General features: G+C 38.4%; 1 protein-coding gene across 1 annotated transcript in view; it reads right to left on the reverse strand.

The window, feature by feature from the left end:
* NUP210L (nucleoporin 210 like) overlaps positions 1-14,991 on the reverse strand; it is a 75,514-nt gene that overhangs the window by 46,343 nt on the left and 14,180 nt on the right. The window contains exons 9-11 of the mRNA XM_060090587.1: positions 6,151-6,288; positions 5,526-5,684; positions 619-817 (exon numbers count right to left, since the gene is read on the reverse strand). Of these exons, the coding sequence (XP_059946570.1) occupies positions 619-817; positions 5,526-5,684; positions 6,151-6,288 (496 nt within the window). The remainder of the gene's footprint in view (positions 1-618; positions 818-5,525; positions 5,685-6,150; positions 6,289-14,991) is intronic.

The raw sequence follows: 14,991 nt of genomic DNA on the forward strand, positions 1-14,991 counted from the left end.
GCTGGAAAGAGAAGCCTTTAATATCACTAAAAACTGACATTGTCTGGCCACAATGAACCCTGGACATGTTATTCAATTTTTGTGCCTTTGTTTCTACATCATATTGTAACACCTAATACAGGCAGTTGACAGAATAAATAAAAGTATTATAAAGAAAGGTAATATCTCAGGGCTTCCCTGGTGGCGCAGTGGTTGAGAGTCCACCTGCCGATGCAGGGGACATGGGTTCATGCCCCAGTCCAAGAAGATCCCACATGCCGCGGAGCGGCTGGGCCCGTGAGCCATGGCCACTGAGCCTGCGCGTCCAGAGCCTGTGCTCTGCAACGGGAGAGGCCCCAACAGTGAGAGGCCCGCGTATCGCAAAAAAAAAAAAAAGAAAGGTAATATCTAAATTTAATTTTTAATTTTTTTGGCCACACCGCGCAGTTCGTGGGATCTTAGTTCCCCGACCAGGGACTGAAACCAGGCCCTCGGCAGTGAAAGCCCAGTGTCCCGACCACTGGACCACTAGGGAATCCCCAATATGTGAATTTAGATGGTAATTCATAGTTTCTGAATTGTTGATTGGTCCTTTAATTCAAAGACAAAGAAAGGAAAAAATAAAAAGCCTACTCTTACCTTCTTTGAGAAGAGTGAAGACTCCTTGTTTATCCATGTTCAAATCCAAGGATAAATGAGAGCAGTCTGAGAACGCGATGGCCTCTTTGGTCTCCTTATTTACATGATACATGGCAATGGGGATTTCTATAATCTGGCCAACCTCTACATCACCATGAAATGGTAACATTTTAATTTTGTTCAGTTTCAGAACACATACCTGAAGGGGAAAAAATTAATCTTTCAAGAAAGTTATGTTAGGAAAGTCTTAGAAGAAAACAAAGCATTTCTTTTTTTTTTTTTTTTGCGGTACGTGGGCGTCTCACTGTTGTGGCCTCTCCCGTTGTGGAGCACAGGCTCCAGACGTGCAGGCTCAGCGGCCATGGCTCACGGGTTCAGCCGCTCCACAGCATGTGGGATCTTTCCGGACCGGGGCACGAACCTGTGTCCCATGCAGTGGCAGGCGGACTCTCAACCACTGCACCACCAGGGAAGCCTGTTTGGGTTTTTTTTTTTTTGGCAGTGCACAAGGTATGCAGGATCTTATCTCCCCAACCAAGGATCGAACCTGTGCCCCAGTGGAAGAGCAGAGTCTTAACCACTGGACCACCAGGGTAGTCCCACACTAAATGTATCCAAAACTGAATTCAGTATCTTCCTCTTTTTCTTTTTCCTTTTCTTGTTGGTTTTTTTTGGGGGGGCGGGGTGGCACTGTGTCGCATGGCTTGTGGGATCTCAGTTCCCCGACCAGGGATTGAACCCAGGCCACGGAAGTGAAAGCGCCGAATCCTAACTACTAGACCACCAAGGAACTCCCCTTTCCTTGTGTTTTCTATCCATCAAGCTGCCAAGGCTTAATCTTTCACTTTTTCCCACCCAACTAGGCATCAAATCTGATTAATCTACCTCTAAAATAACCCTCAATTTGTCCTCTTTTCTTTATTCTCAATACCATTTTGTTAGTTTAGGCTTAACTGGATACTTTGCCTTCACTATCTTCTTTCATTCTATTCTAGTCTACTAGTATATAGCTCCAGAAACTATCTTTCATTCCTTTTTAAAAATATATTATAGTTGTTGTCTGGCTATAAAAATAATTAGATATCTTTCTAAACACAGACTTTACCATATTATTATTATTATTTTTAACATCTTTATTGGAGTATAACTGCTTTACAATGGTGTGTTAGTTTCTGCTTTACAACAAAGTGAATCAGTTATACATATACATATGTTCCCATATCTCTTCCCTCTTGCGTTTCTCTCCCTCCCACCCTCCCTATCCCACCCCTCTAGGTGGTCACAAACCACCGACCTGATCTCCCTGTGCCATGCGGCTGCTTCCCACTAGCTATCCACTCTACGTTTGGTAGTGTATATATGTCCATGCCACTCTCTCACTTTGTCCCAGCTTACCCTTCCCCCTCCCCATATCCTCAAGTCCATGCTCTAGTAGGTCTGTGTCTTTATTCCCGTCCTACCCCTAGGCTATTCATGACATTTTTTTTCTTAGATTCCATATATATGTGTTAGCATATGGTATTTGTTTTTCTCTTTCTGACTTAACTTCACTGTATGACAGACTCTAGGTCCATCCACCTCACTACAAATAACTCAATTTCGTTTCTTTTTATGGCTGAGTAATATTCCATTGTCTACATGTGCCACATCTTCTTTATCCATTCATCTGTCGATGGACACTTAGGTTGCTTCCATATCCTGGCTATTGTAAACAGAGCTGCAATGAACATTTTGGTACATGACTCTTTTTCAATTATGGTTTTCTCAGGGTATATGCCCAGTAGTGGGATTGCTGGGTTGTATTGTAGTTCTATTTTTAGTTTTAGTTTTTTTTTTTTTTTTTTTTGAGGTACACAGGCCTCTCACTGTTGTGGCCTCTCCTGTTGCGGAGCACAGGCTCCGGACGCGCAGGCTCAGCGGCCATGGCTCACGGGCCCAGCCGCTCCGCGGCATGTGGGATCTTCCTGGACCGGGGCACGAACCCGTGTCCCCTGCATCGGCAGGTGGACTCTCAACCACTGTGCCACCAGGGAAGCCCTATTTTTAGTTTTTTAAGGAACCTCCATACTGTTCTGAAAAGTGGCTATATCAATTTACATTCCCACCAACAGTGCAAGAGTGTTCCCTTTTCTCCACACCCTCTCCAGCATTTATTGTTTCTAGATTTTTTGATGATGGCCATTCTGACTGGTGTGAGATGATATTTCATTGTAGTTTTGATTTGCATTTCTCTAATGATTAATGATGTTGAGCATTCTTTCATGTGTTTGTTGGCAATCTGTATATCTTCTTTGGAGAAATGTCTAGGTCTTCTGCCCATGTTTGGATTGGGTTGTTTGTTTTTTTGTTATTGAGCTGCATGAGCTGCTTGTAAATTTTGGAGATTAATCCTTTGTCAGTTGCTTCATTTGCAAATATTTTCTGCTATTCTGAGGGTTGTCTTTTGGTCTTGATTATGGTTTCCTTTGCTGTGCAAAAGCTTTTAAGTTTCATTAGGTCCCATTTGTTTTTTTTGTTTTTATTTCCATTTCTCTAGGAGGTGGGTCAGAAAGGATCTTGCTGTGATTTATGTCATAGAGTGTTCTGCCTATGTTTTCCTCTAAGAGTTCAATGGTGTCTGGCCTTATATTTAGGTCTTTAATCCATTTTGAGTCTATTTTTGTGTATGGTGTTAGGGAGTGTTCTAATTTCATACTTTTACATGTACCTGTCCAGTTTTCCCAGCACCACTTATTGAAGAGGCTGTCTTTTCTCCACTGTATATTCTTTTTTTGTTTTGTTTTGTTTTTTGTTTTTTTTTGTGGTACATGGGCCTCTCACTGTTGTGGCCTCTCCCACTGCAGAGCACAGGCTCCGGACGCACAGGCCCAGTGGCCATGGCTCACGGGCCCAGCCGCTCCACGGCATGTGGGATCTTTCTGGAGCAGGGCACGAACCCATGTCCCCTGCATCGGCAGGTGGACTCTCAACCACTGTGCCACCAGGGAAGCCCTCCACTGTATATTCTTGCCTCCTTTATCAAAGATAAGGTGACCATATGTGTGTGGGTTTATCTCTGGGCTTTCTATCCTGTTCCACTGATCTATATTTCTCTTTTTGTGCCAGTACCATATTGTCTTGATTACTGTAGCTTTGTAGCATAGTCCGAAGTCAAGGAGCCTGATTCCTCCAGCTCCATTTTTCATTCTCAAGATTGCTTTGTCGGGACTTCCCTGGTGGTCCAGTGGTTAAGAGTCGGTCTTGCAATGCAGGGGATGCCGGTTCGATCCCTGGTCAGGGAACTGAGATCCCACATGCTGCAGGACAACTGAGCCCGTGCCACAACTAATGAGCCTGGGTACTCTAGAGCCCGTGCACTGCAACTAAGACCTGATTCAGCAAATAAATAAATAAACATAAAAAAAAAAGATTGCTTTGTCTATTCGGGGTCTTTCATGTTTCCATACAAATTGTGAGATTTTTTGTTCTGGTTCTGTGAAAAATGCCAGCTGTAGTTTGATAGTGATTGCATTGAATCTGTAGATTGCTTTGGGTAGTAGAGCCATTTTCACAATGTTGATTCTTCCAATCCAAGAACATGGTACATCTCTCCATCTATTTGTATCATCTTTAATTTCTTTCATCAGTGTCTTATACTTTTCTGCATACAGGTCTTTTGTCTCCTTAGGTAGGTTTATTCCTAGATATTTTATTCTTTTTGTTGCAGTGGTAAATGGGAGTGTTTTCTTAATTTCACTTTCAGAATTTTCATTATTAGTGTATAAGAATGCCAGAGATTTCTGTGAATTAATTTTGTATCCTGGGCTTCCCTGGTGGTGCAGTGGTTGAGAGTCTGCCTGCCGATGCAGGGGATGCAGGTTCGTGCCCCGGTCTGGGAGGATCCCACATGCCGCGGAGTGACTGGGCCCGTGAGCTATGGCCGCTGAGCCTGCGTGTCCAGAGCCTGTGCTCTGCAACGGGAGAGGCCACAGCAGTGAAAGGCCCATGTACTTCAAAAAAATAAAATAAAATAAAATAAAATAAAATAAATAATTTTGTATCCTGCTACTTTACCAAATTCATTTATTAGCTCTAGTAGTTTTCTGGTAGCATCTTTAGGATTCTCTATGTATAGTATCATGTCATCTGCAAACAGTGACAGCTTTACTTCTTCTTTTCCAATTTGGATTCCTTTTATTTCTTTTTTTTCTCCGATTGCTGTGGCTAGAACTTCCAAAACTATGTTGAATAAGAGTGGTGAGAGTGGGCAACCTTGTCTTGTTCCTGATCTTAGTGGAAATGCTTTCAGTTTTTTGGCTGTGGGTTTGTCATATATGGCCTTTCATTATGTTGAGGAAAGTTCCCTCTATGCCTACTTTCTGCAGGGTTTTCATCATAAATTGGTGTTGAATTTTGTCAAAAGCTTTCTCTGCATCTATTGAGATGATCATATGGTTTTTCTCCTTCAGTTTATTAATATGGTGTATCATGTTGATTGATTTGAATATATTGAAGAATCCTTGCACTCCTGGAATAAACCCCACTTGATCATGGTGTATGATCCTTTTAATGTGCTGTTGGATTCTGTTTGCTAGTATTTTGTTGAGGATTTTTGCATCTATGTTCATCAGTGATATTGGCCTGTAGTTTTCTTTCTTTGTGTTTACCATATTATTGACCTTAGGAAAAATCTGTGTTGGCTTCCCATTGTTGACAGCAGGGGATCTTAGTTCCCTGACTAGGAATCAAACCCATGCGCCCTGCATTTGAAGTGCAGAGTCTTAACCACTGGACCACTAGGGAAGTCCTGAGGATCACTTTAAAACAGCCAAGTTGAAAAAGAAAAAAAAAATTAATGTGTTACTGTACTTAAATTTAGACAGCAATGTCTCAGAGGAGATATGAACGTTTTTGGGAGAGTTGCTTACCTTAATTTCGCCATATCGAAAAGGATTTTGTACATCTCGGGCCAAAACAGTGCTGTTCCCCCTGACCTGACCAGCTGTCGTCACCACTCCTTTAGTGGTTACCATGGCCACTGTTTCATTAGAAGAGGTCCAGGTGAAATTGCCACTGCCACCCTCTACCTATAAAAAAATACAACCTTATATTTAATTAGTATAGGAAGAAAATTGGAATTTAACTGAAGATGTAAAATCTGGTGAAATAAAGTTTAGGAAATAATAAAATTATACAATAAATTACTTCTGGAACATTAAGAAACTGTGATGCTATGTTAAAGTAACTAAATGGGAAAGGGTAATACTAAAGGGGGATTATGTAATGGCAGTATCACAAAATGTCAAAAAAGAGCACAAGGGAGCTTGACAAAACTTTATAAAACTCACAAGGAAAGGATATATGGAAGAGAAGGAAAGTACACCAAGTATTCTTAGGTTGACAGTATTCAAGAGCATGATTTGGTTGTCACCCAAAACTGAGTTATACTGCTAGGATTAGGGGGAAATAAGATTTAACATTAACCTTCAATAAATTAAGCTATCAGAGAAACTGACTTATTTCTTTGTGAATTCTCATTATAAGACATCATACCTGTACTTTATAACGATATAACATTCCCATGGGATGGTGAGGAAATGCCAGAAAGTTGGGTGTAAGCTTGATGGGAAAATAAATCTTCACTTCTTGCTGATGTATAATTGGAAATTTTATAGGCTGAATATTTTTATCCTATAAGAGCAGAAAAAAGGAGCAAAACAGATTTTATAAGGACTGTTCTTATGGTCCACATTCACATATAAAGCATCAGCAAAATGGTGTGTTAATAAATTACTCAACCAGTTTCTATCAATAAAAGAAAGAAAGAAACGTTCCCGTTCATTAGTGAAGCACAGCTACTACAGTTCAATAATAATGAAAGGGAGTTTGATAGACCTAAAAGAAGTATCCCAGTCATGGAAAGCAGTTTAAATTTCCTGAAATAAGATTTTTATCAACACAGAGAGGGCAATCATAGTTTCAGAAAGAAAGATCCTTGGACATCTATCAGTTAAGTATATAAATTGTAAAGGCAAAGGAATATTACAAGGTATTCAGAAGAAAATAAAGAGAACATTTAAAGATGCTGGGGTAAGATATTCCCCTCCTGCTTAAAAACAAGAGCAGGGTTTAGGGGGGTACCCATACATGTAAAATAGAGTCCTCACACTCAACTATGTTGGCGTTTTCTCTTTGAAGGAAAAATCTATCTATCTATCTATCTATCTATCTATCTATCTATCTATCTATCTATTTTTTAAAGAAGCCCTGAAATGTTTAGCAACTGTGTCACATCTGCAGTAATGGCTCTGATTTTCTCTTCAGTCTCTTAAGGTGGCTAGCTGGATGTTCTTTCAGTTTAAAAGAACATCATTCTATTTTAACCCCCTGAGACTGATTTTGGACTTCTGACTTTCACAACTGTAAGATAATAAATTTGTGTTGTCTTGATCTGAAAAGAGAGAGAGAGAGAGAAAGAAAGAGAGAGAGAATATCATTCTGATGGTATTTAGGTGATCATTGAGGGAAACAAGAAGAAATCTATTGGGAGTAGGAAGCATATGCTAGGCCTGGAGAGGACTCTTATAATTCAAGAATAAGGTAATAATAGTACAAAATGGGTTGATCCTAGGAAGACATTTTATAACATATAGGAAAAAGAGAAAGAACATAGTACCTAAAAAGGCACTATGCCCTTTTAGGAGATTACATGCTGTTAAAAAATATTGACCGCAGGGAACAGAAGACTTCAACAGTGTCTGCTTTGGCATACGAGAAAACATGGACATGAAATAAGAGGTAAAAGCAGAGATAAGACAACAAACTGGGATAAAGTGGGACATGGCTGAGTGCAGGATGAAATTCAAAGTGAACTATACAAAATAAGAAAAGAGGGCTTCCCTGGTGGTGCAGTGGTTGAGAGTCCGCCTGCCGATGCAGGGGACACAGGTTCGTGCCTCAGTCTGGGAAGATCCCACATGCCACGGAGCGGCTGGGCCCATGAGCCATGGCCACTGAGCCTGCACGTCCGGAGCCTGTGCTCTGCAATGGGAGAGGCCACAACAGTGAGAGGCCCGCGTACCACAAAAAAAAATTTTTTTTAAATAAGAAAAGAGGTAATAAAAATTTTAAACGTCTGACTTCCCTGGTGGCACAGTGGTTAAGAATCCGCTTGCCAATGCAGGAGACACGGGTTCAAGCCCTGGTCCGGGAAGATCCCACATGCCATGGAGCAACTAAGCCCATGCACCACAACTACTGAGCCTGAGCTCTAGAGCCCGTGAGCCACAACTACTGAGCCCACATGCCACAACTACTGAAGCCTGTGCACCTAGAGCCCGTGCTCTGCAACAAGAGAAGCCACAACGATGAGAAGCCCGTGCACCGCAAGGAAGAATAGCCCCTGCTCACCACAACTAGAGAAAGCCCGCGCACAGCAACGAAGACCCAACACAGCCAAAAATAAAACAAACAAATTAATTAATTAATTAAAAAATAAAAAATAAATTGCATTATGATTGCAGAACAAGGAAATATTGTAATAAGGGCTTCTTTTAGGGTAGTCATAAAATCTTTTAGATTTCTTAGGTGGATCTTCATTTGGGAATTCAAAGCCCTGAACTAACCATTTTCTTTCCCAAAGTTACCCAGCACACTTAGAAACAACAATCAATAAACCCTATTATATCCCAGACTTTCACTAACATGTTTTATGGCAGCAACTACCTGGTTACCAAAAGCTTTGTCTTCTACATTCACTTAACTATAGTGTCTACAGGTAATAATTTAAGTAGCTATTTTGCTCTTGTATACCATGAACTATCAATGCTCACTTCTTAATCACAAGAAGCAGGATCAGTAATGCCTTTAAATCTAATAGAGAACCTAGAATCAACTTGGAGATGCGAGTCTCCAAGATGTTCTCCACTGATCCCCACCCCCCGGTATTCACATCCTTGTGTAGTTCCCTCTACATTATCTCAGGAATGGTTTGAATGACCAATAGAATGTGGTAGAAGTGCTTATATTAAAAAGAAGAAAGATATAAAACCGGTGATCCACCGTAAGATTCTTCCACAATAAGAAACTTAAAAAAGAAATGCATTTTAAATCCAAAGTAAGGAAAAGAAATAGAATAACAAAGATAAAAGCATAAATCAATGAAAGAGAAAGTAGATAAAGAACTGGAAAAAAGTCAACGAAACCAAAACTTATTCTTTGTAAAAAGCAATAAAATTGATAAATGTCTAGCTGGATTTATGAAGAAAACAAGAGAAACATGAATAACCAATATCTGGAATGAAAGAGACAACATTGCTACAGATCCTACAGACATAAAAATTAATAAGGCAATATTTTGAACAACTTTATGTGATTAATTCAACAACTAGATTAAACAGAAATTCCTTTAGAGACACACCTACCAAATTTCACTCAAGAAAAAATAACCTGTATAGTTGTATATAAATCTTAAAAATTGAATTCATAGTTTTAAAACTTCCCATACACCAATCATTAGAGGAATGTAAATTAAAATCACAGTGATATACCACTTCATACCCATTAGAATGGCTATTATCAAAAATAGAAAATAGCAAGTGTTGGTAAGAATGTGGAGAAATCACAACCCTTGTGCATTGCTGCTGGAATGTAAAATGACAGCCACTGTGGAAAACAGTATGACAATTCCTCAAAAAGTCAAACATAGAATTGCCATATGATCCAGCAGTTCCAATTCTGGGTATATACCCCAAAGAATTGAAAGCAAGGATTTGACAAAATATTTGTATACCCATGTTCATAGCAGCATTATTCACAATAGACAAAAGGTGGAAACAACCCAAGTATCTATTAATGGATAAATAATAAACAAAATGCAGTATATGCATTTAATAGAATATTATTTAGCTTTAGAAAGGAATGAAATTCTGACACGCTACATCATGGATGAACCCTAATGACATGCTAAGTGAAACAAGCCAAACACAAAAAAGACAAATATTGTATGAGTCCACCTCTTTTTTTTTTGGCAGTGCTGTGTGGCTTGTGGGATCTTAGTTCCCTGACCAGGGATTGAGTCTGCACCCTCAGCAGTGAAGGCACAGAGTCCTAACCACTGGACTGCCAGGGAATTCCCTGTATGATTCCACTTATATGAGGTAACTTGATTAGTCAAATTCATAGAGAAAGAAAATAGAATGGTAGTTACCAGGGAATGGGGCTGGGGTGTTGGGGGGGTGTTATTGTTTAAGAGGTAGAGAGAATCAGTCTGGAAAGATTATAAAGGTCTGGAGAGAGATGGTGGTAATGGTTGCACAACATGAATATATTTAATGCCACTGAACTGTACCCCTAAAAATGGTTAAAATGGTAAATTTTATGTTATGTATATTTTATCACTATAATAATAAAAGACTTTCCATAAAAAAATTCCAAGCTCAAATAGTTTCATTGTGACTTCTACCAAATATTTATGGAAGAAATAACACTAATTCTACAAAACTCTTCCAGAAAATAGAAAAGAATACTTCCCAACCCATTTTATAAAGCCAATATTATCCTAACACCAAAACCTGACAAATGCATTACAATAAAAAACAGAAGAAGGAAAAAAAAGCTATAGGTCCTCAAAAACATATATGCAAAAGTCATTAACAGAATTTTAGCAAATTAAATCCTGCAATGTATAAGAGGATAACAAATCATAAGCAAGTGAGGTTTATCCTGAGAATGCAAGATTGGCTTAATATTAGAGAATCAATCAATGTAATTAATTCACCATATTTAAAAGACTAAAAAAGAAAAACTATATTGATCACCTCAATAGAGGCAGAAGAGCACTGACAAAATTCAGCACCAATTCATGATGAAAATCCTCAATAAACTAGGAAGAGAAAGGAACTTCTTCAACCTAAGGATGAGCATCTACACAAAATCTACAGTCAACATCATACTCAACGGTGAAAGGGTGAATGCTTTCCACTTAAGGTCAGGAATAAGGCAAACACGTCTACTCTTAACAGTTCTATTCAGTATTGTAGTAGAGGTCCTAGCCAGTGCAGTGAGGCAAGAAAAAGAACTAAAAGGCATATTTATTGGAATGAAAAGAGTTAACTGTCTTTATTCACATATAACATAACTGTATATATAGGAATTCCTAAGGAATCTACAAAAAATTACTAGAATAAGTGAATTCAGCAAGCTTTCAAGATTCAAGGTAACATACAAAAAAACCACTGTATTTCTATATACTAGCATGATCAAGTAAAAGGAGAAAATTTAAAAATACATGTATAGCTTAAAAACATAAAACAGGGACAAATTTAATAAAATATCTTCAAGACCTGTATGATGAAAACTATAAGACATTGCTGAAAGAAAATTTTAAAGTCCTAATAAGTTGAAAAACTATCACGTTCATAAATCCTAATAAAAAATACCAGCAGGTGGGAGATGTCTGCAAAAGTGTCAAAGTAGGGAACTCCAAGAACCTGTCCCTCCATAGAAATGCAAAAAAAAAAAAAAAAAAAGTCAGAATTAACTTTGGAAAATACTCAAAAATACTCAAAGGTTTACAGCAACCAAATGTATGCTGAATCAAGAAAAAGGTGACTTTTTTTCATTTATATATATATTTATTTTATTTTATTTTATTTTATTTATTTATTTTTGGCTGAGTTGGGTCTCCGTTGATGCATGCGGGCTTTCTCTAGTTGCAGGGAGCAGGGGCTACTCTTCACTGCAGTGTGCGGGCTTCTCATTGCAGTGGCTTCTCTTGTTGTAGAGCATGGGCTCTAGGTGTGTGGGCTTCAGTAGTTGTGGCACATGGGCTCAGTAGTTGTGGCTCACGGGCTCCAGAGCTCAGGCTCAGTAGCTGCGGCACATGGGCTTAGTTGCTCTGTGGCATGTGGGATCTTCCCAGACCAGGGCTCAAACCCATGTCCCTTGCATTAGCAGGCAGATTCTTAACCACTGCACCACCAGGGAAGCCCCAAGAAAAAGGTGACTTAAGGCATTAAAGAAATTATTTGTCAAACCACTAACTGCCTACAAGCTAAAGGAATTGAGATTTTATAGCATACAGGTGACAAATAACACAATCTTCAACAAATAGTTTAGAAAACTCACTAAACATACAAGCAACTACAACCCACATCAAGCAATAACAACACACCCTGAGGAAAGGGAAGAATGTGATTTCCAAAGTTACCACATTATACAGTTGACCTTTGAACAATGTGGGGTTTAGGAGCGCCATCCCTCTGTGTAGTCAAAATCCATGTATAACTTTACAGTCAGCCCTCCATATCCATGGTATCACATTTGCAGACCAACCACGGATTATGTTGTATTGGTTTTTTTTTTTTTTTTTTTTTTGCGGTATGCGGGCCTCTCACTGTTGTGGTCTCTCCTGTTGCGGAGCACAGGCTCCGGACGCGCAGGCTCAGCGGCCATGGCTCATGGGCCCAGCCACTCCGCGGCATGTGGGATCTTCCCGGACCAGGGCATGAACCCGTGTCTCCTGCATCAGCAGGTGGACTCTCAATCACTGCGCCACCAGGGAAGCCCCGGATTATGTTGTATTGTAGTATGTATTAAAAGTGAAAAAATGTATAAGTGGAACTGTGCAATTCAAACCTATGTTGTTCAAGGGTCCACTGTAATATCAAAACGTTAGCTTTTCAACAACAAAAAAATTATAAGGCATGCAAAGAAACAAGAAAATATGCCCCATTCATAGAAAAAAAAGAAATTAACACAATCGGTCTCTGAGGAAACACAGATATTGGACTTACTAAACAAAGATTTTAAATTGAAGAGCTAAAGGAAACAATGGACATCACTCCAAAAGAATGATGTTTCACCAAATAGAGAATATTGACGAAGAGACAGAAATTATAAAAAAGGAATCAAACGGATATTCTGAAGCTAAAAGTACAATAACTGAAATGAAAACTTCACTAGAAGACCTTCACAGCAGATTTGAGCTGGCAGAAGAAAGAATCAGCAAACTTGAAGAGAGGTCCATTGAAGTTATTCAGAGTAGCAAAAAGAAAAAGAATGAAGGAAAATAACCAAGCCTTAGAGACCAGTGGAGCACGTCAAGTAAATCAATATATACAAAACAGGAGTCCCAGAAGTAGGGAAAGAAGGGTGCAGAAAGAATATTTGAAGAAATAATGTTGAAAATGTTTCAAATTTGATAAAAGACATGAACCTACAAAAATCAATTAAACACAAAAGAAGTCAGTAAAGGAAGAAATTAATTACCAAAAAACGTCACATAGAAACAAAAACCAAAACAGCAGAAGTCTTTCCTTATCAGTAACTATTTTAAATGTAAATAAATTAAACTCTCCAATTAAAAGGCAGAGATTGACAGAATGGATAAAGAAGAACATGATCCAATTATATGCTATCTATAAGAGATTCATGTTAGATTCATGAATGAAAGTGAAAGAAGGGAAAAATATATTCCATGCAAATAATTACCAAAAGAGAGTTGGGAAGCAGTCTATATTAATGTCAAACAAAATAGATTTTAAAAAATTGTTACAAGAGACAAAGGTCATTATAAATTGATAAAAGGGTCAATTCATCAAGACGATATAACAATTATAAACATATACCTACCTAACAAAAGAGCCCCCCATAAAATGAAGGAAAAATGGACAAAACTGAAGGGAGAAACGGACAGTTTTACAATAGTTGAAGATTTTAATACCTCAGTTTCAATAATGGATAGAACAACCAGAACAAAAGATCAATATGGAAATGGAGAACTTGACCAACACTATAAACCAACTAGACCTAGCAGACATATACAGAATAGTTCACCCCAAAACAACAAAATGCTCATTCTTCTCAAGTGCACGTGGAACATTCTCCAGGATAGGCCATATGTTAAGCCACAAAACAAGTCTCAATAAATTTAAAAACACTGAAATCATATGAAGTATCTTCTTCAACCAAAATGGACTAAAACTATAATTCACATAGGGAAAACTGGACAATTCACAAATATGTGGAAATTGAACAACCCTCTAAACAACCAGTGGGTCAAAGAAGAAATCATAAAGAACATTAGGAAATTCTGAGATGAAGGAAAACAAAAATATAACACGCCAAAACTTACAGGATGCAGTGAAAGCAATGCTCAGAGGAAAACTTATAGTTGTAGACACGTGTATTAAAAAAGAAGACAGAGTTCCCTGGAGGTCCAGTAGTTAGGACTTGGTGCTTTCACTGCCATGGCCTGGGTTCAATCCCTGGTTGGGGAACTAAGATCCTGTAAGCTGGGCACAGTGTGACCAAAAAAAGAAGAAGAAAAATCTGAAATCAATAATCTGACTGTATAGCTAAAGGAACTAGAAGAAGAAGAGCAAACTAAACCTAAAACTAGCAGAAGGAAGGACATAATAAAGATTAGAGCAGGGATTTTAAAAACTGAGAGTAGAAAATCAGTACACAAAATCAACAAAACCAAAATTTGGTTCTTCAAAACAATCAACAAAATTGAGTTTAGCTAGAGTGACTAAGAAAAAAAAGACAGAATACTCAAATTACTAAAATCAGAAATGAAAGTGGGGACATTACTATCAACTTTACAGAAATAAAAAGGATTGTAAGAGAATACTATGAACAATTGTCCACCAACAAATTAGACAACCTAGATCAAATGGACAAATTCTTAGAAGCACATCAATTAAAAAAACTGACCCAGTAGAAGTAGAAAATTTGACCAGACCTGTAGCAAGCAAAGAGATTGAATCAGTAATCAAAAGTTTCCCAGCAAAGAAAAGCCCAGGCCTAGATGGCTTCAGTTGTAAATTTTCACAAACATTTAAAGAGGAATTAACACCAATGTTTCTCAAACCTTTTTTAAAAAAAAGAAAAAAGAAGAACAAGATGGTGAAGAAAAAAAGAAAAAGGAGGGAACTCTTCCTAACTCATTCTAAGAGGCCAGCATTTGCCCTGATACCAAAATCAAAGACATCACAAAAAAAGAAAACTACAGACCAGTATACTTTAAGAATATAAATACAAAACTCCTGAAGAAAACAATGGCAAACCAAATCCAGCAGCATACTAATAGGATTGTACACCATGACCAAGTGGGATTTTTCCCAGGAATTCAAAAGCAGCACGATATATAAACGTCAGTCAATGTAATATACCACACTAGTAGGATGAAAGAAAAAAATATGCTTAAAGACATTTGAGAAAAATCCAACGCCCTTTCACAGTAAAAACACTCAACAACCAGGAGTGGAAAAGAACTTCTTCAATATGATAAAGGCCACATATGAAAACTCCACAGCTAACATCATACTCAATGGTGAAAGAATGACAGTTTTTGCCCTAAGATCAAGAACAAGACAAGGATGCCCACTA

The sequence above is a fragment of the Mesoplodon densirostris genome, chromosome 2, assembly GCF_025265405.1.
Source record: "Mesoplodon densirostris isolate mMesDen1 chromosome 2, mMesDen1 primary haplotype, whole genome shotgun sequence".
Classification (NCBI taxonomy): Eukaryota; Metazoa; Chordata; class Mammalia; order Artiodactyla; family Ziphiidae; genus Mesoplodon; species Mesoplodon densirostris.